The sequence below is a fragment of the Saccostrea cucullata genome, unplaced genomic scaffold (genome assembly GCF_032062105.1).
Source record: "Saccostrea cucullata isolate Sc308-1 unplaced genomic scaffold, CSIRO_AGI_Scuc_v1 ctg129, whole genome shotgun sequence".
Lineage (NCBI taxonomy): Eukaryota > Metazoa > Mollusca > Bivalvia > Ostreida > Ostreidae > Saccostrea > Saccostrea cuccullata.
The window spans coordinates 279,185-304,552 of NW_026927380.1; the positions used below are offsets into that span (position 1 = coordinate 279,185).

The 25,368-nt window shown below is 33.7% G+C and overlaps 2 protein-coding genes, 1 long non-coding RNA gene and 1 pseudogene across 4 annotated transcripts; all 4 read right to left on the bottom strand.

Moving 5' to 3' along the window:
* LOC134274288 (uncharacterized) lies at positions 1–7,305 on the bottom strand. 2 transcript variants are annotated; one of them, XM_062756552.1, is made up of 5 exons: positions 7,196–7,305; positions 4,022–4,080; positions 3,740–3,873; positions 1,719–1,799; positions 1–1,263 (listed from the first exon to the last, which is right to left on the bottom strand). In XM_062756552.1, coding segments are annotated over exons 1-5 (399 nt in total). In that variant the 5' UTR covers positions 7,198–7,305; the 3' UTR covers positions 1–1,140. The 2 variants fall into 2 exon arrangements, with proteins under 2 accessions (XP_062612536.1, XP_062612535.1); XM_062756551.1 differs by having other exon boundaries at positions 3–1,263; positions 4,022–4,091; positions 7,206–7,305.
* A 3,719-nt stretch (positions 7,306–11,024) lies between these two features.
* LOC134274272 (uncharacterized) lies at positions 11,025–14,862 on the bottom strand. Its single transcript, XM_062756526.1, has 5 exons — positions 14,780–14,862; positions 13,738–14,153; positions 13,280–13,455; positions 12,809–12,964; positions 11,025–11,612 (listed from the first exon to the last, which is right to left on the bottom strand). Exons 1-5 carry the CDS (start codon positions 14,794–14,796, stop codon positions 11,604–11,606), a joined length of 774 nt encoding a protein of 257 aa, XP_062612510.1. The 5' UTR covers positions 14,797–14,862; the 3' UTR covers positions 11,025–11,603.
* Positions 14,863–17,283: 2,421 nt separating this feature from the next.
* Positions 17,284–19,506, bottom strand: LOC134274273 (uncharacterized). The gene is made up of 3 exons (XR_009993585.1): positions 18,438–19,506; positions 18,114–18,211; positions 17,284–17,894 (listed from the first exon to the last, which is right to left on the bottom strand). It is a non-coding gene; the product is annotated as an uncharacterized LOC134274273 (long non-coding RNA).
* Positions 19,507–21,130: 1,624 nt separating this feature from the next.
* On the bottom strand, positions 21,131–23,860 carry LOC134274266 (complement C1q-like protein 2; annotated as a pseudogene).
* Positions 23,861–25,368: the final 1,508 nt, after the last annotated feature.

A 25,368-nucleotide genomic window follows, 5' to 3' on the forward strand; every position in this document is an offset into this window, starting at 1 on the left:
TTTATTTCAAATTGAGAATGACTTGGAAGGATACATAAAATGCATATGTACCGGTACTGATTATTCAAATTTGTTCACATATCAGTTCTGAAGGTTGATATATATGTAATTTTTTAATTCTTCTTCATAATGTACTGATAATTACAATCTACCAGTATATTGATGAATAGAGAAATAAACAAGAGGCTTAGGGGCCACATTGCTCAACTGAGCAATTTGGCTAAGAATAGGCATAAATCAGCTCTTTTTTGAAAAGTTTAAATATAAAAGTGGATGGGGGTATGATATGAACACTATTGAATCTAAACTTCCTCAAGATGCTTTTCAATTACATGTAACTATATACCTCAAAGTCTGTGGGAATAAAGCTAATAATTACTGGAGAATATTACAATAAAATTTTTCTAATCCGATCACAACTGGTTCCAAATTAATGGTTGATAAGAAAACATTCCAGGTTAGACATACGAGTATTAATCAGTAAAATTTTTATAAGGGACTTGATGTTTACATCAAATTAAAGTGACAAAACCAATATAGACTAGTTCACTTTATATTCATAGAATATGAATAAAAGATATCCTCAAAATTGCTAAAAAATGAGTATGCTAAAATAAATTCCCAATTTTAAGATTAAATAGGTAAACTTGTCTCCAAATTAACCCCTTATATGGTACACCACAATGAATGTTAACAATGATGACAAAAATTCATGATTGCCTTCTCAAATCCATGATTTGATGTGCTAAAATTTGAATACACATACCTGTTCAACATTCTCTAAAGAAAAATTACTTCTTAAACATACATGTATATAAATCAGAGTTTTGTCATTTAATTCTTCACTTATTAAAAAGGTTATTATTCCATGTACATACAGATAATACTTTCTTACAATTCTTTTATTCTCATCTAGTCAAAACTGAATATAACCCTATGAATTATGCTATTTACCGGTAAAACATAAAACGTCAGCTCTAAATAAAATATACTCTTCCTGTATCTAATCTATCATTTGAAAATCTATGATTTTAACTTCAACAACATTAGCAAATTAGTCATTAAAAAATAAACTTAATAAAAATTTATAAAAACATTTCATGCATCTAATTAAAATTGTTTGAACAAATCGTTTTCCTATCATCTATCCCCTCTTAATCGCTGGGCCAACCAAATGTCTTTCGGACTCACAGTCACTCTCTTTGCATGAATTGCACACAGGAGGGCATCCTCGAACAGAAAAACTAGATAGGCTTCTGCTGCCTGCAACAGATTACATCAAACTGTTAGTTGTATTTAATGGTATAACAGATTACATCAAACTGTTAGCTGTATTTAATGGTATAACAGATTACATCAAACTGTTAGCTGTATTTAATGGTATAACAGATTACATCAAACTGTTAGCTGTATTAAAATAGTATAACAGATTATATCAAACTGTTAGCTGTATTAAAATGTATAACAGATTACATCAAACTGTTAGCTGTATTTAATGGTATAACAGATAACATCAAACTGCTTGTTCAATATTAAGTACTTAAAAGTTTTATGCATTTATAAATTAAAGATTTCTTGTATATTAATTCTTTTATTAAATTGAACTGTCAAGTATATTATTTACAGTCATTACTCATAAGTGAATAATAATGGAAAATAACTATTCCATAGAATTCAGGCTAGTATGGGAAATATAATACATGTATGTACATGATCACCTCTTGAAGGGCCATAATTGCTGTAGCTTTCCACATCATGGTTTGGTGAGGACCGACTACTTGCATGGCTATTTCTCTTACCTAAAATAACACAAAACAAAAATCTTAAAAATTTTGCCATCATTTAAGTTAACTTTTGCCCTTAGTTGTGGGCAAATTCAAAATAGTTTGAATTCAACAGTTGTCTCCCTCTTTTCACACATCTGTGCCTGGGTTAAAAACAAGAGGCCCAGGGGCCACAGCGCTCACCTGAGCATATCAGCTAGGAAAAAACACATATCAGATCAGACCTGAAATTTAACTTAAGTTGGGGGGGGGGGGGGGGGGCTTGAATTTTAACCCAAAAGGGATCATAATTTGAACGAACAAGAATCTACATTACCTGAGGATGATTCCATACAAATATAACTAATCCTGGCTTTGAAGTACTTGAAAAGAAGATTTAAAAAGGTTTCCCTATATATTTCTATGTAAAACTTTGGTCGACCATTTTGGCCACACCCTTACCCCGTGGTCATGACTTGAACAAACTTGAATCTACACTACCTGAGGATAATTTCACATGAGTTTCATCTTTCCTGTTTCAATGGTTCTTGAGAAGAAGATTTTTTAAGATTTTTCCTATATATTCCTATGTAAAACTTTGATCGGCCATTTTGGCCCCGCCCTACCCCCGGGGGTCATGGAACAAACTTAAATCTACATTACCTGAGGATGATTCCACATGAGTTTCATCTTTTCTGGCCCAGTGGTTCTTGAGAAGAAGATTTTTAAAGATTTTTCCTATATATTCCTATGTAAAACTTTGATCGGCCATTTTGGCCCCGCCCTTGCCCCGGGGGTCATGACTTGAACAAATTTGAATATACACTACATGAGGATGATTCCACATGAGTTTCATCTTTCCTGTCCCAGTGGTTCTTGGTTAAGTATTTTTTTAAAGATTTTTCCTATATATTCCTAATCGGCCATTTTGGCCCCACCCTACCCCCGGGGGTCATGACTTGAACAGACTTGAATCTACACTACCTGAGGATGGTTCCACATGAGTTTCATCTTTCCTGTCCCAGTGGTTCTTGAGAAGAAGATTTTTAAAGATTTTTCCTATATATTCCTATGTAAAACTTTGATCAGCCATTTTGGCCCCGCCCTACCCCCGGGGGTCATGACTTGAACAAAATTGAATCTACACTACCTGAGGATGATTCCACATGAGTTTCATCTTTCTTGGCCCAGTGGTTCTTGAGAAGAAGATTTTTAAAATATGCCACCAAATTTTCATTTATTCCCAATTATCTCCCCTTGAATGAGGGCTTGGCCCTTCATTTGAACAAACTTGAATCCCCTCCACCAAAGGATACTTTGTGGCAAGTTTGGTTGAAATTGGCCCAGCGGTCCTTGAGAAGAAGTCGAAAATGTGAAAAGTTTACAGACAGACAGACGGACGCCGGACAAAATGTGATCAGAAAAGCTCACTTGAGCCTTCGGCTCAGGTGAGCTAATAAATAGGGTTGAAATGGTGTGATGGGGCATACAGGACATAGCATAAAGAGCAGAATGAATTGAAAAATGTCTACTTAATTTTCTACAAAAATCTTGTCTATGATAAAGTGTTATGATAGTCACCATCAAAAAATTGTAACTGAAGGCAGTGCATTGGTAACAACTTGAAACAGAAAGTTGGGGCTTAGGCCTTCAATTTCAAAATTTAAACTCCCCTTCACTCAAGGATGCTTTGTACCAACTTTGGTTAAAATTGGCCCAGTAGTTCTTGAGAAGAGGTTGAAAAGTTTGCTGATGAACGGGTGGAGGACACATGGTGGGTGATCAGAAAAGCTCACTTCAACTTTCAGATCAAGTTAGTTAAAATTGGTGTACAGATTAAGATTTTTTATGCTTCTTATAAAAAAATATGAAGTGATTTGATAAGCTATATACATCATTCATCTGCAAACAATAAAGGAACAGAAAAATTATTTTGAGCCTTTGGCTATGGTGAGCTTTATTTCCATTGCACATACCACTCTGGAGAAGGGCAGTTTTCTCAGCAACAGATTTGTTGTCCTTTGGAATTGTCTTATTTCCTTTAGGGCCTTCTGTCCAGGTCTGTAGCGTCTCTTTCTAGGGGAGGGTTGTTGTGAGCGCCGACCTCGCACTGTAAAATGTATACATCTAGTACAGATACCATTATATATGAAAATGCACACAGTTCAATAATTTGTGAAATTATCATAAGATAATGACTATAACTTAAGTTGTAATGTACTTGAAAATGTAATCATTCCAATCTCACAAAATTTTACCTGGTGGTTGACTCTTCCGTCGACTGGAGCCACTCGGAGAATCCTTTCTTTGATTCTGCCTTGGCATTATCTGAAATGAATGAAACAGCTTAAAAATCTAACAGGCATATTATGTTATCATTTAGAGAGAGACCTCAAAGCGACTAGTACAACCCATTTTCTCCATGAAATGGGAATCCTACAAAGATTAACTAATTGGTTAATAGTATGCATTTGTGAAATGGGTCTGATTGAGGGAAATAGCAAATTAGGGTCCCTCAAGAGAGGAAACTATTTCCAAAGGCAAAGTAGACACCAAGGGAAAATATTTCTTGCCAAGGGGAGATCATAAATTTGCTATTTCTTGATTACCCATTTTTTGATAATTCTTTCATAACCATTTTATTATTCTGAAAAATCTGAATACTGTATATTTATCAAACCACATACATTTGTACTCAGATATTTTTATAGATATTTTAAAACATAGGTAATCAGAGATTACGAAGCTCACCTCGATGAATGTTATCAGTGTTAGTAATGCAAATCTCACATCATATTTTCTTAATACATGTAGTTGGTATGTAACCCAACAACAATATTCTTGCAAGTTCTGTTTAACCCCTTACATGGCATATGCACATTTCTAAGCATCTAGCATGAAAAACATGTATAGTGTAAACAAATATTCATAACTTTGTTAATACTGCAGATATCTAGGACTTCAAGTTCATTGGGAATGGACCTGCTCCAAAAACTTTAACCTGGTCACTCATCTGAAAAATGTAGGTCAGATCCAGCATCCGAAGCAAGTCTGGTAGTGTGCATCCCTAGATGCAACATCAGTGCAAGTTTGGTTCAGGTAGTGCTTATAGTTAATTGGGAATGAAAATGTAGGTCATATCCAGCATCTAAAGCAAGTCTGGTAGTGCCCATCCCTAGATTCATCATCCATACAAGTTTGGTCCGGTTAGGGCTTATAGTTCCTTGGGAATGGACCTGCTCCAAAAACTTTAACCTGGTCACTCATCTGGAAAATGTAGGTCAGATCCAGCATCTGAAGCAATTCTGGTAGTGTGCATCCCTAGATGCATCATGCATGCAACATTGGTTCAGGTAGGGCTTATAGTTACTTGGGAATGGACTTGCTCCTAAAACTTTAACCTGGTCACGCCACACCGACGAAAATGGGGGTATAGATCCATCTTGACTTCGTGAAGCTAAAAATGATATGAAGTGAAATATGAACATACTGAACAGTAATCAATGAAATTCAAACTGGGAACAAAGAAAACATGAACATCAGAGATGGGATCAGTGCCATGGAGTAGTAAATATCTGTTATTCAATGAGATTCCTGATTGTACATGCTGACGAGGCCATTGTATCAACCATGTTACAAGGCTTAGTGACTTGTGATCCTGATGATTATTGTTATCTTGGATCAATTTTCTTTCTTTAAAACCTTAATAACTATACCGTATTTTAAGTTCACAACACACACAAATAAATTACTTATCAAGTTATGCTATTTAAGCCAATATTTTTGCATGAATGAGATGCTACTGCAATATACAATTAACCCCTTCATGGTAACTGCGGTGCTACTCTTTTGCAGGACAAATTAAAAACGTTTGGCTGAGTTTTTGTTGATAAATAATCAATTGATGTTTTTAAAACAATCACATTTATGTCAAAGAAGAAGGTATGGTTTTAGCTTTATTGCGCCCTAAAAATGATAAATCAGGGAAAAATATGGAATGAAGGTTTACCATTCTGCAAATATGACGTCATTAATGTGAAGCATTTCTCTATTTTCAACAGAAAAAGCCATTGTGGTACATTTCAAGGGTGATTTTCCTGATGAAAACAGTTTCCACAGCCGTCGCCCACGTTAATTTTTTGATATTTTGTGCAAAATTCAATAACAAATCACATATCTCAAGTTTTTGTGGGCGATGCCTGTCACAACACACACAAATAAATTACTTAAAATTATGCTATTTAAGCCAACTTTTTTGCATGAAAATGCAGATGCTATGATGTCAATATACAATTAAAAACACCTGTGAGAAAAATGACTTGTATGATTTTTCTGCATTGCATTGACAATTATTAAAAAGCACGTTTTCAACTTTTACACCAGTTTTTTTTTTAAATAATCAATTGCAAAATTTTTAAAACAATCACATTTATGTCAAATTTCACCAAAGTGTATCATTTTGCCCTGCAAAAGAGCAGTACCACAGATATCGTAAAAGGTTTATTAATCAGTTTACTGTAACAGATTTTTAAAAAGATAATTAATGGTTTGGGCCATGGATATCGGACTGGATAGCTCAGTTAATGGTAGCTAGAGCACCTGACTGGAGATGCAGGGGTCCCAGGTTTAATTCCCGACCCAGCCATACATTTTCTCCCTTCCTGTTACAGATATGGTGCCTTTGACCACCCCTGGAATTGCAGGTGGAAGTCTTACCAAGGGGTAATAATAACTTTGGTTGTGTCTTGGAGGGCAAAGACCATTTAAGGAGGCATGAAATGATGAATGTAATTTTTTGTGCTAGATCCAGTGGATAATCAATTTCAACTTTCTTTTAGGACAATTACGGCTTTAGAGCACCTGAAAGGAGATTTGCAGATGTTCAATTTGAAATCATATGAAAATCAAACCGGATACCTATATTAAATTTGATACATTTGCTGAACATACAATAGTTTTGAGAGATCCACAATACACCCGAATATGAAAAAAAAAAATCCTATATTCAGGGACATGAAAATGACATAAAATAAAGTTTTTCAACATTGACTACATGCACACAGGATTTGACCAAGCTAAAGTTGAGCATCAATCGCAAACCACAAGCTTCCTTAATGATAGAGGAATATCAAAGATAAAGAGATTTGAAATGAAGCACACTGGGTTTAACGACGACTGGGTTAGCACTATGTGTCACTGTATGGGCTGCCACTAGGATTAATTCACTTTTGTGAAATTGTATTCTAGTTGTGTTCTACTGTATTTTCATGCTTATCACTATGTTTTCTATGGGCCTTTACCAATTACTGTAATTGTGTTTGTGCCAATAAAATATTTGTATTTGTATTTGTATTTGTGAACAGTCATGCTGTATAACACTTTCACTAAATGAAATATATATAAAATTAATTAAAACCTATTCTTTATCTCACATGTTTATACCGTTTTTGACGTTGTCTTCTAATGTTACTCTAATATTTACATCGTTGTACTTGCAGTTTCAGCTTTGAATTTACCGGCATTGCGCATGCGCAAATTTGCATTCGAGCATCTTTTGAGTCGTACAGGAAAAATTCGATTCCTTGTCAAAATGATTTTTTTTCGAGCAGCATATCAATTTTACAGGGTTTATTGTAACAAACTTATAAATAATATAAAACTGTTAATATATTTTGTTAAAATTACTTTGCATTTTAAGAATTTTAACAGTTTAATTTTAAGATTATATTATGCATTCATATTTTTCAAATCGAGTTTATAAAGGTATTACATTTCGTAATTTTATTTTTCCTATGTGAATATTTTTAAAAGGTTTTAATAAAGTTTTGTAAGTGACAATTTCCATTTATGATTTTTTTAATAATATAAAATGCATACTTATGTATGGGTGTGCACATTGCAAATGGATGCCTTGATCATCTGTTGATGTTGCCTTCTCAATAAAAAAAAAAGCCAGGCATTAAAACAATTTTTTAAGTTAATTTTATTTATATCTGAATGTATAAAGGTTTAAAAGTTAGTTTTATTTATATCTCAGTTCATAAAGTACATATCTAAATATTAATGTTGCATATATTGATGAGGTGGTAATTATACATTGGTTCTTTTACCATATTCAGAAATAACCTAAGCATCCATATGATATGCATATGATATTGGTCCATTAAAAGAGTTTCATAACTTTTTTCATCCTACAGCATAAATATGCAAGGATGTCTTACAACAACTCGATAGGTCTTTGTCCCCCGCTTTCTCTGAAAGCGGGGTATGTTAATTTAGGTCTGTGTATCTGTCCGTCTAACTCTGTCTGTAACACTTTTGTTTCCAAGCGAATATCTCGAGTCTTTGTTGAGCATGCAGTTGAGATTTAAAAAGAAATTGAATTAAAAAAAATGTTTTAAGCCTTTTCAACTCAATACAGAGAGAGAGAGAGAGAGAGAGAGAGAGAGAGAGAGAGAGAGAGAGAGAGAGAGAGAGAGAGAGAGAGAGAGAGAGAGAGAGTCATTTATTTAAATGAAAAAAATATCAATACACTCGAAAAAGACAATGTACATGTATTTAGTACTTATACTAAAACTCCGCAATACAAAGTTAGACTAGTTATAAACCGGTTAGAAAATTTCCCAGTAATATACGATACAATACAATTTTGGAAGATTTAAAAAAACAAGAGGCCCATGGGCCTTATAGGTCACCTGAGTATTATGCAACAACTTTCCAGTGATTGAATTTGATTCATGTTTTAAGCCAGATGCTATGGCATTCACAATTTTGAAAGGGCATCATTGATCATCATATCAATACACTTAGCAGTTGCTTAGTTTGTTTACTTAATACCCATATGCAGGGTAAGGGAACAAAAAATGCATTTCAACTAATCAGTAATATTCAGCAATAATCAATAGTGCCCCTACCACACATGAACCCCTGACCCTTAGGCCTTGATATTTGATTAATACCAAGGAGCAGATTTCAAACCATTCATTCATTTTCAGTATATAAGTACAGCCCCCCCCCCTTCTATGGTACCCTGACCCTGGGGCCTTGAAATTCACAATTCTGGAAGATGTGGGCCCTTGTCCAGCATAACTATATAGGTAGTTCATCTGCTTAATACCCTGGAGCAGAGAAGAATATTTTCAAAGATTTAATGTATTTTCACTATATAATCAATAGAGCCCCGCCCTAACACCAGAACCCCTGACCCTTGGGCCATAAAATTCACAATTTTGGTAGAGGCACTCTTGCTCATCATAACTATGCACTTAGTTAGTTTATTTAATACCCAGGAGCAGAAAAGATTTTCAAAGAATTCATGTATTTTCACTATATAATCAATAGAGCCCCACCCTAACACCAGAACCCCTGACCCTGGGGCCAAACAAATTCACAATTTTGGTAGAGGCACTCTTGTTCATCATAACTATGCACTTAGTTAGTTCATTTAATACCCAAATTTCAAATGTTAACGCACAACGCACGACGCACAACGCACGACGCACGACGACGGACGAAAACGGATAGCAATAGGTCACCTGAGTTTACTCAGGTGACCTAAAAAGGGGGAGATGTAATAATCGGGCAATAGACAATTCATTGTGAAAATGACCTTACAATTTGTATGAAAAACATGTTTCAAAATTCAACTTCTATTTGCCGACAATAATTTAAATATCATTGTATTGAATTGACCATAGAATTTGCGAAATGTTGACTCTAGGATCCATTCGTAAAATGCCGTTTTATTCACAATTTTAAATTTTCCATGTTTATTTAAAAAAATAAATATGTATTTAACTTCAGCCAAGTGAATAGAATTCGAAATTTTATTATAAGCCCCCCTTCCCCTAAAAAAAACAAACACGTCAAACATCTGGGTTTTTTTTAAAACAGGATGTGAGTTCTGTTATTATAATTGTTTACGTTTTACCGGATGTGTACAATCTGTTCATTCTGCACTCATTCCTGCTGACCATAGACTGACAATGCAAGCGAGTTGTCTTGATTTCTCAGAGTCTGAATTTTTAAACTATATAGAATAAAGTTAACTGGGAAGAAGTGCGACGATGAATGTCAGTCTAGTGCGCCCTGAAATTCAAAGTTTTATCTTTAGTTGATATTCTTGCCACATCAACGTATTTGTCAATGACTTTTCTCATCTTATTCTTAATTTCTAGAAATTAAAAACAACCATGACCTTCCATGGTTTTAGGATGTTCTTTCTTCCTAAATGCAATAAATTTTTACTTGATCTCAAGATATATATATATGACAAATAATACCTTCTAGAGTCTGAACTCAAGGGTGGGGGGGGGGGGGCAAGGAAGAGAGTTGGTACAGTAGTTTTCCCAATAACATTGGTAAGAACATTTTTCATTGTAAATTGACTTGCAAACAATTTACTTATTAAGAATTCGAAGAATAATAAAAGAGGACCAAGAAATAAAGCAGATTCATGCAACGAGGGACCACTCTGTCATAAATATCTCTTTTTGAAAGTGTTTTTTTTTTTAAAGATAAAAACCAATTGCATATTGATGTGAAAAAGAAAGATATTCCCAAATTATATTTTGGTCTTTGTCATCAATTTTATTGTACAACTCCTTGTTCCTTTACCATGAATTTTCATTAGCTCTACTGGTCAGAGACCAGAAGAGATTATGCGATAGTAATGCGTCCATCGTCCGTCCGTCTGTCTGTAAACAATTTTTCAAAATGCTACTCCTCCTACAGTTCTGGTCTGATTTCAATATAACTTGGCACACAAGTAGACTATACTAAGATACATAATTCTTTATATCGGTTTTTGATTTCGATGAACGGTATTGCCGTGGTTACTAAAAATAGATATTTCTGTGAAATACTTTTAAAATGCTACTCCTCCAACAGTTTTAGTTTGATTTCAATATATTTTGGCACACAAGTATACTACACTAAGATACATAATTCTGTTTATCGGTTTTTTATTTTGATGAATGGTGTTGCCTTGGTTACTAAATATAGAAATTTCTTCGAAATACTTAAAAAATGCAATTCCAAATACAGTATTAGTCTGATTAAAGTATAATGTGGCATGCAAGTAATGTACACTGAGAAATATGATCATTATTCTATTTATTGCTGTAGTGAAGTTTCAAGTCCCAACTGCCACTTTTCTTTTTCTTTGATTAAAGTACAAACCAGTAGAGCTACAGTCTCAACAGAGACTTCTGGTTTTATTCATGATCATTTGTCTGCTACATATCCAAGAACAAAAAAAGCTTTGCTTTTACTTTTTTTAAATGCTGATTACCATGATTCAGACATTACAAAGAACAAGGCTGAAGTCATTGCAAGTACAAAACCAATATGGCACAAACTGGGCAGTGAAAGGCAGTGATAGATGTAAATAGATAATAAAATTTTAAATAAGTGAAACAATCTTAATTTCAATGTTTCAAAAATCCTTAAAAAAAAAAAAAAAAAAAAAAAAAACTATCTTGGACTTTTCAACTGGCCATACACACAATCGTTCTTTCTTTCTTATAGCCATATTTTTTCAAGATGTGAAACTTAATGATTAAACTTTTTTTAAGATACAAAATTTTTCAAATGTTGTAAAAAAAGTCTCAGGAATGTAAAAACTTCATATATGTCCAACTAAACTCTACCCTAAATATTGCTTCAGTTTAGCCTTTAAATGCTCCTTTTGCTTGTCAGAAAAGGCTTTGTTAATGCTGAGAAAGCAGCCATCATTTTTCAATGATTTCAGTTCTTTATGTCTGTTTGCAGATGTTAGTTTATCACTGAAGAGGTTATCTCCCATGTTTCCGGATTCTTTGTGTCCACAATAGACAAGGATCACTTTCCCTGTCAACAGATAAAAAAAATTATTATATTTTAAAGTTTGTTCAATGAAGTATAATTAGTGTTAATTATAGATTACGATGACAAATTAGAAAGCTTTAATTATCATAAAAAAAAACTTTAGCCCCTTATTTTCATTGTGTAAATTATAGACAAAAAAAGGAATAGAAATAGGAAGAAAAAGGTCATTTTAAAAACGTAGTCAAATAATGAATTAAACAAATAACACTGAAGCTCAAGAGAGGTAGAAATAAAAAAATATTATGTCCATACCCCCTTTGATATAAATTTCTGATGAAGACAGAATGACCAGTGTTTTTTGAAAAACTAATATTATTTTCACAAATGTCAACTAAAAAAAAAAATTCTGAGCAATGTTGAATCAGAATGAAAGTTTACTGAAGATATCATTAGGCCATACTATAAATATTAAGCATGACTTTGAAGTTCTTAAAAAGAAGATTTTAAAAGGTTTTCTATACCTCCCTGGTTTTTGATGTGGTCTTGAGAGGAAGAATTTTCCAATATATTCCTATGTAAAACACAGCTCAAACTTACACTAAGGATGATTCCACCAATTTCTTAAAGATTTTTCCTATATATTCTATGATTCTAAAATTATGTGACGGTCATTTGTCTCCACAAATAACACTGAAACCTGAAGAAAGGTAGATTTTTTTAAAGAAAGTTTTTATTCAAGATCACTCTTATATCCTTAAAAAGTTACTACTGTCAGATAGAAATGAAATCAAACGTTGAAAAATAAAGGTAGCATTATTTTAACTGAACTAGATGATACAATGTCAGTCCAAAGAGAGCTCTTCTTTATATTGCTGACATTTTGACCTTTGAACTAGTTATTTCAGAATCTATAGAAACCCTTTTGTAATTGTGAATAAGGGTTCCTCTGCATGAAACAAATCTTTTTTCCATGCAAATAAGAGTCACTGTGTTCATGTGAAAATACACCATGATGACTGTGACCTTCAGTTGAACATATCCAAATCCATTGGTTCTTCCTCTACCTATTGTTAACAGTTATTTGTACAATGTTCACTAAACTTAAAATTTTTTTACATTTATTAAAAGAGACATTACTTTATCTGCCAAATTCATAAACATTCCTGGACCAATGTAGAGTGTGCAAACAGAAATGTGGGAAGGGTACCAGATTAATTGATAATTTTTTTTAAACAAACCTTTGATTTGATTTGTAATGCCTGTTCACTTTTGGTGATAGAGAAAGACTGAGTTTCTATGCCTGATAAAATGTCTTTCATCAAATTCTGGTGTTCTGCTTGTCGATTGTTGTTGAAACTGACGATGGCGACTGATCTTTCGAGTCCTGAGAATTCCTTCAAGGTTGAAAATGAAATTAATTAAATCACACATATAAAAAGCATTTTAAAAATCATTTTAAGTTGGACAATTTATATTTTGTTTTCTGTATTTCAAAATATTATTTCTGACCATAATTATTTAAAGGAAAAACAGTGATTTATGCATTGAATTTTTACATACTTTCTTTTTAAAATGCAATTTCTCCAAAGTGTCAAAAAGGAAATCAATAAACATAAATCTGATTTCACAATCATTGAGATAAAGATCATTGAAAATTTTCGATGGAAATATGTGTGTGTGTGTGTGTGTGTGTGTTACAGGTAACCTACCGTTCCTTTTATACTGAACCAGTTTCTACCAGGTGCTGTAGCATTTAAATTCTGGGTCATGTCAGCAGTTCTTGATTGACCTCTCAGTGTTTTTAGTTTTTTTAGTGCATTCAAGAGGAGCATGAACACCACAAATTCTCCTATCCCAAGCAAAAACACAGACAGCAGCAATAATTCTGAATGGATGGGAGAAAGAAATTTTAGGAAATTATAAAGTAGCAGCAAACAAAATATGTATTTTCAAAAAGTGACAATAGTTGACTTTTGACAACATACCAGCACCAAATATTAATTAAAATCTGTATTAATTAAAGCAGTTAATCATTATTGGGATAATGAATACACTTTAGAGCCCTTATACCATAATTGATTTTTTGGTTGTCACTATACTCACCAATAATTTTACCCATTTTACCCAATATGCCGAGAAGGCAAAGTTATTCAAATGAAAGTCATACCTGGATTTAACTGTGTTTTTCTGTCATAATCCTGTTTTATCTTGACGATCTCCAAATCATTCCGAGTTTCATTGTTCCACCTGGCTGATTCCACCATTGTTTTATTCACATCCATTTCACATTTGTTATATTTTTCCAACATTTTTTCATAGTTATCCTGTAATTTTTTACTCTCGGAATTGCAGCTCATGCCAAATTTGTTCAATTTTTCTTCTGCTATATGTAAGTTTATTTCACATTTTTCTGAGATATCTTTTAAACTTTTGTTATAGTTTTCTATCATGGATTGGTTGATATCTGACAATATCTCTACCGGTATTTTCATTGTTGAGTTGTGTTCCATGTTGAACAAAGCACTCCAGATATAATCTTCTGCATGCCTGATAACAAAGCTTAGTAAGACTGATGTAACAACCCTGTTAAAAATAGGAACAAGTTTTAATCAAAAGAATAAAATGCATCTTGTATACACTCCATAAAATTATTAACATGATCAGGGTGCTTTAAAATAGAGATTTCAACTGAAAAAGCAGCAACAACTAAAATCTAAGAAGATAACAAAGTCAAGTAATGCTTTTAAAAATAATTGTATAAAACTGTGTATTTTTTTCCATTCAAAAAATACAATGAGGTTGTTAGACTTGTCTGGGGGCAATGGAGGGAGAGGGGTGCCATCTCTGACATTTCCCTTTTTATCAATTAGCCCCTTCACAATAACTGTGGTACTACTCTTTTGCAGGGCAAAATAATAATGTTTGGCGAAGTTTTTGTTGATAGACAATTAAATGATGTATCTTTAACAATAACTTTTACTTCATATTTCACCAAACTATATTATTTTGCCCTGCAAAAGAGCAGTACCGTAGTTACCGTGAAACGGTCTATTCATAGTTCTGTCAGGTGCGAATACACAGATGACTACTCTGATTGGTAAAAAATATTCATCATTTAACTCTGTCAATGAATTAAGAATCATATTTCAAGTTATTGTTGAAAACATTAAACATTATTTTGAAAGTTATGTGCTCTTATTTTCTCATACGTTGTTGTAGTTTGCATTTTCAAGTCCACAGCCTACATTCCTTGGTCCCTGATCACGTGGGAAAAAGCTGAAAAAATATGCAACAATCAAAACTAGAACTGTCCAAACGGGACAAAATACCCCCCGCTGGGTTTCTCAGAAGTAAGTTTTTCCATAAAGATATGTTTCAAACAGGAATTATGAAATTTTTCTTCCAGTGACCTTGAACTTCCCCAAATGACCTTGAGTCAAGGTCATAACACACCCTTGGGTCATGGGCAATCTTTGTGTAAAATGAGAACCTACCAAGTTTATCCATAAGAAAGATATGGACCAGACATGAATTATGAAATTTTTCTTCCAGTGACCTTGAACTTCCCCAAATGACCTTGGGTCAAGGTCATGACACACCCTTGGGTCATGGGCAATCTTTGTGTGAAATGAGAACCTACCAAGTTTATCCATAAGAAAGATATGGACCGGACACAAATTATGAAATTTTTCTTCCAGTGACCTTGAACTTCCCAAAATGACCTTGAGTCTAGGTCATGACACACCCTTAGGTCATGGGCAATCTTTGTGTGAAATGAGAACCTACCAAGTTTATCCATAAGAAAGATATGGACCGGACACAAATTATGAAATTTTTCTTCCAGTGACCTTGAACTTCCCCAAATGACCTTGGGTCAAGATCATGACACACCCTTAGGTCATGGGCAATCTTTGTGTGAAGTAGTAGATTCTAATGTTCCTCTGTAAGAAAGATATGGACTGGACACGATTGCACAGACAGACGGACGGACGGACAGACAGACGGACAGGGTGATTCCTATATACCCCCACAAACTTCGTTTGTGGGGGGTATTATGATTATGTGTTGTATAACAAGCACTCTAATAAAAATAATGTTATATCCTATCACACACTTAAGTTAGTGTAACAAATTTGCGAGATGATCTAACCAGGGACGTACCATAGGCGCTTCCCGCACCTCAGATCTCCATATATTTTCCATATTCAAAATAAGGAGAAAATGCGTACGGGAGTATTTGGACTAATTTTCCGCAATCATTCCAGATTTCCGTAGATTAAAATTTCCAGATTTTCTCCGTATTCAAAATATGGAGAAAATGTGGGGGGGAGTATTTGGACTCTTTTTCCGTATTCTCTCCAGATTTCCGCATTTCCATATATACAAAATATGGAAGTATTTACTTGGTTGATAAAATGCGGAAATACAGAAATCTGGAGAAAATACGGAGCTAATCACATGGTTGTAAAATGGCTTAAAAACACTACATGATGCATACATACATAAATATTTACAAAACCATCAACAATGTGCAAATTTTTATACAATTTATTATATCATTATGAGAAAAACATATAAATGAATGAAAAATTTACACATTATGTTCATGAGCAATGTATTGGATCTTATATCTTTGACAAACAAACACTCTGAGGAGCATGTATGGTAAAAGTTTGAACTCTTATTTAAGCCACAAATTCATCATGGAAAAAAATAAGAATGTGGCATTTTTTTTTTAATATTTATATTAATTAAATGGAAATCTATTCATTCTATTTAAGCAAAAGTGGTTGTGAAAAGTTCAACACTATTAGATATATTGGGGAAAAAATAACAAATGACATAGCATTGAATATTTACTCCCCAAAAAGCAATTTTAGGCCATAAAAAATTGAAATCTTGGTTCTCAGGCCCGCGCGCATCCGTTTTGAGGTAGCCGCATTGCCGATTTTATTGTATTTTTGATAAAATAAAAAGTTGGTAATGCGCAGACCAATCCGGGAAAAAAATTCCGACCTCATTTGTTTCGTAGTTTAGTATTCAAATATTACTTCCGGTAGCCATTTACAATGAGATTTTGGCTACTTCGTTTGAAAATACATTCGAGGATATTACCTACGATGTTTACATGCTGTTAAGCAATGGTTACAGTAGAAATTTTGACCTGAAATGGAAAGTATATCTGTAATAAAAAAAAAATATATTTATGTTAAAGAAAATTCGGAAATTAAAATAAAAAAAATATCTCCCTCATCTAATTTATTGCCAATAAAATGAAAAATAAAATGCCGCCCTCCCGCATCTGTTTTGGAGAAAATTGGCCTGAGAACCAGGGAATTAATTTTTGATAGCCTTATAGACATTTTTTATCAATCTGGATCACATTTGCCATTTTCTACCTGCATCCCTGATTCAAATTTCTCACAATTCAATTTATATCTCAGGTCTGTGCTTTACACCCATCTGTCCAATAAATATTTTCATCCAGGGCTCTCGATTCTCTAAATCTGGGGCCGATATTCGGCCCCGTTCCCAATGCAAAAAAGGTACCTTTTTTCCCAAAAGAAAGGTGTAAATTTCCCAATTTCAAAATATTAAATAAAAAATTAAAAAATTGCATGAAACTTAATTGCAAAATAAACCCAAAACAAAACACCTGTAAATGAAAGTGAAACAAATTAGTTCTATACATATGTATGACTATTAATAACTTCGCGCCAAGTGCATTCGTAAACTGGTTCGGGGAACCAGGTTAGTGTTATTACAGAAATGTATAACTATGATTGCAGAGTATCTTGTCATGAAAATCGACAAAAAACATCATTTTCAGTTTTCAAAAATAGACATTTCATATGAACATTAGTAAGCGGCTCCTAGAAACATGTCCAAGATTCAGCATGTTCAGTCTCATGCTGTAAGCAACGATGATCATGTAATCGAGGAAATTCGGGACTATGTGACTAGCGACTGTCACTCAGAAAGACATATAACCGTAATATCAACACTCAAAGATAGTTATGACAAAGCTAATGTACTTTCAATAAATTGCCTACATATCGATGTTTGTTAGATGTTTACCTATTTATTCAATACTAGAGTTAAATTGATGACAAAATGCTAGAAAAGCAAAATTTGAGATTTTTTTTTAATGAATGTTGGTCATCCAACTTTTCCCAAAATGACGATAATTTTCCCAATTTGAACGGCCCCGGCCCCAGTCCCAAAAAGTGGTGTGAGAGCCCTGTCATCAGACTTCTTTGTAATTTGTAAGGTCACTGCATGTTTAATTTCTTGCAGCAGTACTTGCGGTTGAATTGGCAAATCCTATCAGTTAAAAAAAATACTTAAATTATAATGGTGCAATATTAATAAAATTTAAATTATAATTGCTTTTACTCCTTTTATAATATTTTTATTAACACAAGTTTGGGTTCTTCAATTTTATATAAATTTGTTTAAAATAATATCTATAATAATGACAATCATAGTTGACTGTTTTTAATTAAACAAGCAATAAAAAAAGAAAAAAAAGAATATATATACCTCATACATAACCATCCATGGACCAGCTTTAAGCCTGTTAAAATCGCAGGAATAACCACTTATTCTTTTTAAGGAAATCTCCTCCTTATGCACAGACGCTACCAAAAAAAAAATGTATGGTAAATCATTGCTAGAGCAATGGCTCCCCAAAATGAACACCTTTAATTGTAGTTAACCATAATTAAATTCTATGAGCTGATTGAATGATTTGAATCATGGGCATATTGGCTGAAACGAACGTAGCCTGGTAGCTCAGTCCTAGGCCTAGAGTATTTATTTTCATCATCAGTGACACACATGTTAAAAAAAATATGACTGACCTACCGCATATGAAATATGTGTATCTGCATCTTTTGGTTGATACAGCAATACGATCTCGGGCTGTCTGGTCAACAAACTTCCTCCTTTTGACAGAGCAGACGTTACAACATGGAAGCCAAGGTTAAATTTTGGCGGTCTGTTGTTTAAATTAATTGATCAATGAGCCCGACTTTTTGAAACATTTTTCCGATCCCGATCAAATTGTACATAACATTCAGGAGAAACAAAGAACTGTTGTTAACTCCAAGACAGTTTTTATGTGCCCGAATTTTTTCGGGGCGCATATTGTTTTTGTCTTGTCTGTCTGTTTAGCTGTTTGTCTGTCTGTTTTTCTGTCTGTTGTCAACTTTAACCTTCGCCATTACTTTTGAACCGTAAGACTTAGAGACTTCATATTTGGTATGCATACTCCACTACAAAAGCACTTTCAACTGACACCAAGGTCAATGACCTTGTGACCTTGACTGTGACCTATATGCTAAAAATAGCTTTTTCGAACTTTTGCAATAATTAACTTTTGAACCGTGAGAGATAGAGACTTCATATTTGGTATGCATACTCCACTGCAGAAGCACTTTCAACTGACACCAAGGGCAATGACCTTGTGACCTTGACTGTGACCTTTGTGCTAAAAATAGCTTTTTTCGAATTTTCACCATAACTTTTGAACCATAGATGATAGAGACTTAATATTTGGTGTGTATGCATACTCCACTAAATAAGTGCTTTCAAATGACACCAAGGTCAATGACCTTGTGACCTTGACTGAAACCCATTTGCTAAAAATTGCTTTTTAGAAGTTTGTTGCTGCCAGGCGCTACCATGTTTAACAAACACATCTTGTTCTTGATAAAAAAAATTCTAAGTCCAGAGCTCCGTATTTTTTCCAGATGAAAAATATTCTAAGTTAAGAGTTCAATATTTTTCCAGATGAAAAATAGACTAAGTCCAATTCTCCGTATTATTTCCATACATTTTCCGGATTATTTCCATATATTTTCTGCTTTTCCGTATTGTTAATTCTCTCCGTATTTTTTTCCACATTTTTCCATATTTAAAATGAGGAAAAAATGCGGAATAATGCGGAAATCTGGAGATCTGAGGTGCGGGTTGGTTACAGGATGGTGTATTTTGTATATTATGTGTTTTTCTAGGTGTGTCTGAATACCTGAGGTACCGAATGAACAAAAAACTCACTGCTCGATCGTAGAACTGTGAAATGAACAGAGAGAAAAATCGAGCTAAGGAAATGAATGCAAATGTAAGCATTGATATCATGGACTGTCATAATACCTGTAGTTAGTGGCTCCTTTATTTATATATTAAAAAGTTTTTAGTTTAAATGAAGTATTGGCGTGTGAAGATATTTAAACTTTATATTTCGTACATGTAAGGCTTACCTAATTATAGAATTGACAAATTTTCACTTTGTACATATTTTTTTCAATGTAGGAAAATCACAAGAAGAGACACATATTCATATAATTATATCTAAGATGTCTGTATAATAAATTCCTTCAGTATTCAGTACGGTGAGTACCCACACTGGCCACATGTGTACCTCTATGTGAAAACGAAAGTAGGCCTAATCGATACGGGGATGTGTTTCGCGCCAATTCTGTTTCGCACTGTTTGTCAACTTGCCCATAGAAAAGTCGCGTACATCTCGAGTGATTAGATTTCGCCCCAATTCTTGTTCAAGTTGTTGGAATGGCAAATACGGACATCTAAAAACACCAGAGGTGAAATCTTTCAAAAGAGATAGAGAAAAATCGCGGTTGTGGATTGTTATCCTTATATATCAACTTATTTATCAGTAGTTTGTCTGGACTTTCTTTTTAAAGAAAAAGAGTTCATGCACTTGGATTGCGTATCAAATCAACTGGGAATCATAATCCCCATTAGGTTTACGCCCCTGTATTCAAATATGCAGGGGTATACAGTTTTTGCCCCGTCCTTCCCTCTGTCCGTATGTTTGTCTGCAAGTAAAAACTTTTTCTTGTCCATGATTTTTTATTGAACGGAGCAATGGCTTTCATATGTCACATGTGTATTCCTTGTTACAAGACAATTTTTTGGATTTCAACATATTTGATATCTTTACTTTGGAATTTGACCCACTTTTGCAAAAATTTAGCAAACGCATAATTACCCTTGGTCATAACTTCTGTACAGTTCTTGCTTTACCCTATCAAACATGTACTTAACTTGTGTATTCATTGTAACAGGACCTTTTCATGAGTATAACTTTTGACATTGACGTTAGAGTTCGACCCCACCTGGGTACAATAAATTTTTACCCTTTGAACTTGTCCTTTGAATTTAGCTTACTTAAAAAAAAAAAAAAATTTTGGTCTTTTGTTATTGGGCTTTCATATTTTACAAATATATTCATTGAGACACGACCTTTCGTTGGGTACATATATCAACATTTTTATCTCTTTAGCCTAACCTTGGGCTTTGACTTAATTTGAAACATTTTTTTCCGAAAGCTGCCATACATCATCTTCGTTAGCCAAGGATTTCCGATCCGAAATCTACTCTAAAACGTTGTAGAGTAGATTTCGGATCGGAAACCATCGGCAAGCAAAGATTCCATGCGTGGGCATCAATCGATGTTTCACTTTTTTAAAGATATTTTCTCCTATGGAGAATTTTTAAGAACAAAAAGTAAAAAAAATGTTTAAGTTTTTCTTTTATGCAAGAAACAGTAGATGACCAGAAAATGCCGTCTCAATTCCAGCATTGATAACTGTGTTCCCGGTATCTGTATTTTGAATCCACATTTTATCCCCTTTATTCATGAGCACTATGATTGCACCACTTCCTCGACCAAACCAACTCTGGGTGTGTTTATCTGCGTATACATCAAGTATGTTGACGCCATTATGCATCATTTCTCCGTGACCGTTTTCTACGTCACTTGAGAGCACCAGGTCAAATTTGTAGATGCCATTGACAGGGGCAGTGAATTTGCGTCATAAGCATTCCCCTTGTTCAGTTGGACGTCATCAAAGACGATAATGGTAGATTGGTGGTGATTGGTTATTTTGTTACGAAGCCTCACAAAGAAAGCTACTTCTTTTCTGTTTGCTGTGAATAAATTTTATTTGTAGAAATCAAGAAAACAAATGTAATGTGCAGTATGTATTATCTATTTAATGAAGTATATTGAAGATTTTAAAAATGTATTTTCTTACCAATTGTCGACAGATTGGCTTTCAAGTCGGAAAACTTTGTATGTAGATTTCGGTAATTGTTCTCACAAGTAACAACATTAGTCCTCAGGTCTGAAAAGGAAAGGTGGAGGTAAACTCTTCCTAGCATTTTTTTGTGTATTTTTTAAAAAAATTTCTACACACCTTGTATCTGAGACTGGATGTTTGTTATCTGTTTCTGCAGTTCTATCCGGAGTTGTTGTTCTTGAAGAAGAAGCTGGTGCGTGAACTGGGAATCGAGGGTGTTTGAAGAGGAGGCTGTCGTGAGTAGCGTAGGATCCGCGCTATTCAGAAGAGAACTGACGTCCAAAATAGAACAAAAAAGTAAAACAAAGACTGGATATACCATGTTGACAGTATTATGTGTAGCTATACATACATGTGGAACAATTACAGATAACAAAGGCCTAACTGTGTCAAGAATAAGGAACTCTTATCAATGTTAGTCAATCAGTAGCAATTTGTTTGTTTCTTTTTTGTTATAAATGTTGTCTTGACATTCTGCCTTATGCAAATTGGATGATAGAAAATCTCCAAATGTGACAGCCACACACAATACTACTTTTTAGAATATACACTGAACCAAACTTCTAAGTGTTCATCTAACAATTTTTAAATTTTAAAGAAAAATATGCATGCAATAAATAATTTCTTTAATTCATGGTTAATGTTGCATATTTCAGTTTGATGTTCCCTAAATTTTATGTAAGTACGAGGGATGATTAAAAGTTCGCGAACTATCTCTTTATCTACAAAACCACAATTCAGATTAGAATGAAATTTGGTACACACATAACCATACACAAGTTCCATAAATAGTGTATGCTGAATAAAGTTTTGCTCCTTGTTAAATCAGCATTAACGGTCGCAAATACCAAATTAAAAGATCAGTTATTCCCATTCTAATGCAATCCATGCATTTTGTTTGTTGATTATGTCTTATTTTGATGAATTTTGTTTCATGAAATACGTCACGGAGCATTGTGTTTTCCGTAGCTCTATTATGACGTCACAATGAAAAAGCTTTCACGCTCGTTAATGCTCGTTTTACTGCTTCAAACATCAGTGCATTAGCCAATCAAAAAGTGTTTTACAAAACAATTGCATTAGAATTTATTGTATATATTAGAAACCCCTTTGCCGTAACATATAATAATTTGTACACATTTTATTAAGACCAATGACTTACTATAAATTTAATCAATGATTGGATTGATCGTTTTAGTGAAGGGAGGTAGATGGTTAAAATGATACATGTAATGTTGCTCAGTGAAAGCAAGTTTGAAAAGATACGTGTTTTTAATTAAGCAATTTGCTGTCAAAGACCTCCAATTAACACTTTGAAAAATAGTTGAATATATGAACATTAATATGATTATTAATACCTAAGATATCGTTTACTGTAGATTTCTCTATCTACCTTGAATAACATCCACAGCATCCAGAGAATGTATAACTTTCACTGCATCTGCACCATCTACGTCATGTATGACACCCTCAGCACATATATCTGGAACTCAAACTTGTACTCGATCCAGCCTCAATGACAATAATTCTGTGGTTCTGTGCACGACAATTACAAGCCCCCCTGTTTTAGGAACAGTTCTCCTTTGTATTATAATTGTGGTTGCCATCAAGGCAAAGAAAACGTGCAATGCAATAACAACATTATCCCCGGAATAAAAATAGATACCAAATCTTGTTTAGATTTAGAGGTTGTAGGTATTTCCAAACAACCTATCGCTTTTTGGTGTTTGTGAAATTGAATTCAATGAAAGTGAATTATGTTCAGATGCAAAGGATCGATAAAATTGGTAGTGATTGTAAGAGTCAGGAATTGATTGAAAATTGAAATCTTTCTTGTGAAAGATAAAGCACCAAAGTCAAATACTGTGATAATTATTAGTGGTTGCACTGTTCCTATTTTGTATTGTTTAATGGACTTTTGATCTTGAATACTGTTCGATATCTCCATATATATGTTTCGATCATCAACATCATCCTATGCAACTACAACATCCAGTTCATCTGCAACAAGAACAACATCGTCTGCAGTATTTACAACTCCCACATCGCCTTTAATAACAACTGATCATTAACAGCTACAACAACCACATCCTCCAACACATTAACATCCTCTAGAGTATTCACATTTCCCACATCAACAACAACATCATCCGTAGCATCGTCAACAAATACAGCTTCCATTTAATTCACAGCAGCTTTAGCATGAACATCATCCACACCATCTCAAACAACAAAATCATCTACCCTTTGACAAAAATATTTGGCCAGTCATGACAAATGAAACCTTCATCACAATAGTGACTTTTGCATGTTTCAGTCTTATAATAATTTCAATACTAATCATTGTTTTTTCATCTAAAAACCTTCTTTCGGATATAGTCCAAAAGGATTTGAAACATCCATACATAATAACAATAAGAGTTGTAGATTGTCTATTGGACATCCATTTATTTTGAAAACTTACTGTTACCTTATATTTCAATAAAACAAGGTTTTCTCTTTCTCAGTCTAAATTATGCATATGGTCAATAAATTTATGTGATTTTTAAAAAAATATTTATTAGTATTAATTAGCTATATTGGAACAATTCTTTATTGAAAAATATTTTGTATCAAATAATTTAAAAGAAAAGTTCTTTGAACCTCAGAGTACAGGAAATCGTATGCACATTTCAGCACCTACATTTTTTTTTACAATTATCAAGCTAGAAGCATGCTAGAAACAATTTACCAAAGAAATACTTTGTTTAATATTGCCATTATTAGATAGTGTCTTAATGGCGTAGGGTTTCTGCCAATTTTGCAAAACATGTTGCAAATTTGTTCAAACCATTTTCCTCGTGTGTGGCTCTCTTGATATTCTGTCCGTCAGTTGGTAGAGCGCTTGCTCCGTGATCAGAAAATCAAGAGTTCAAATCTCGGCCACGACTGACCTAAGTCGAAAAAAAAAATAGGTAGCAACTGTTCCTTCGCAAGCGCTCGTCACGTTGAAGTGAAAATTGGGGGCTCTTCGGATGAGACCTTAAAAACCGAGGCTCCGTATCACGTAAGGCGTTAGCATATAGAGATCCCTCACTGTTCAATGGCCCTGAGTGCTGAGTAAAGTTCAAAATTTGAAGCCTTTCACCGGTATATGGTGACATCTCTTAGTGAAAAAATCTTGAATGGGACGTAAAACAGCAATCACCCAATCTATTGATATTCTGCGTCGATACTTGATGCTGTAAATTCAAAATCAGTCTTAAACCATTTTCTTCTCTCTCTCTTTTGTTGGGAGGAGAGGTATTAATCTAATGTAATAATATCCCGTTCTCTGAAATTTGAAGAAAAAATACTTTACTGATTTCCTTCTGAATAAGTGACGACCAGATAAAGTTGTCGGTAGATTTATTACCCTTTTCATGAAGTCATGAATAATAAAAACATACTACTTAAATCATGGACAGTAGTGACATTAATAGAGTCATATTTTTTTCTTTTGCTAATATTTTGTCTATTGTTTGTTGTTTTTGTTCAAAGAAACCAAATATCTTAACATCATTTTAACAAACACCTTTTGTGTTTAGCAGACTAGTAGAAGTAATCGTGGTTTCAACGAAGCTAGGTCATTGAATTCACTATGCAATCCATAGCAATTTAAGTCCATTAAAACTGAATTTCAAAAAGTGACATAATCTTGAGATGAGTTA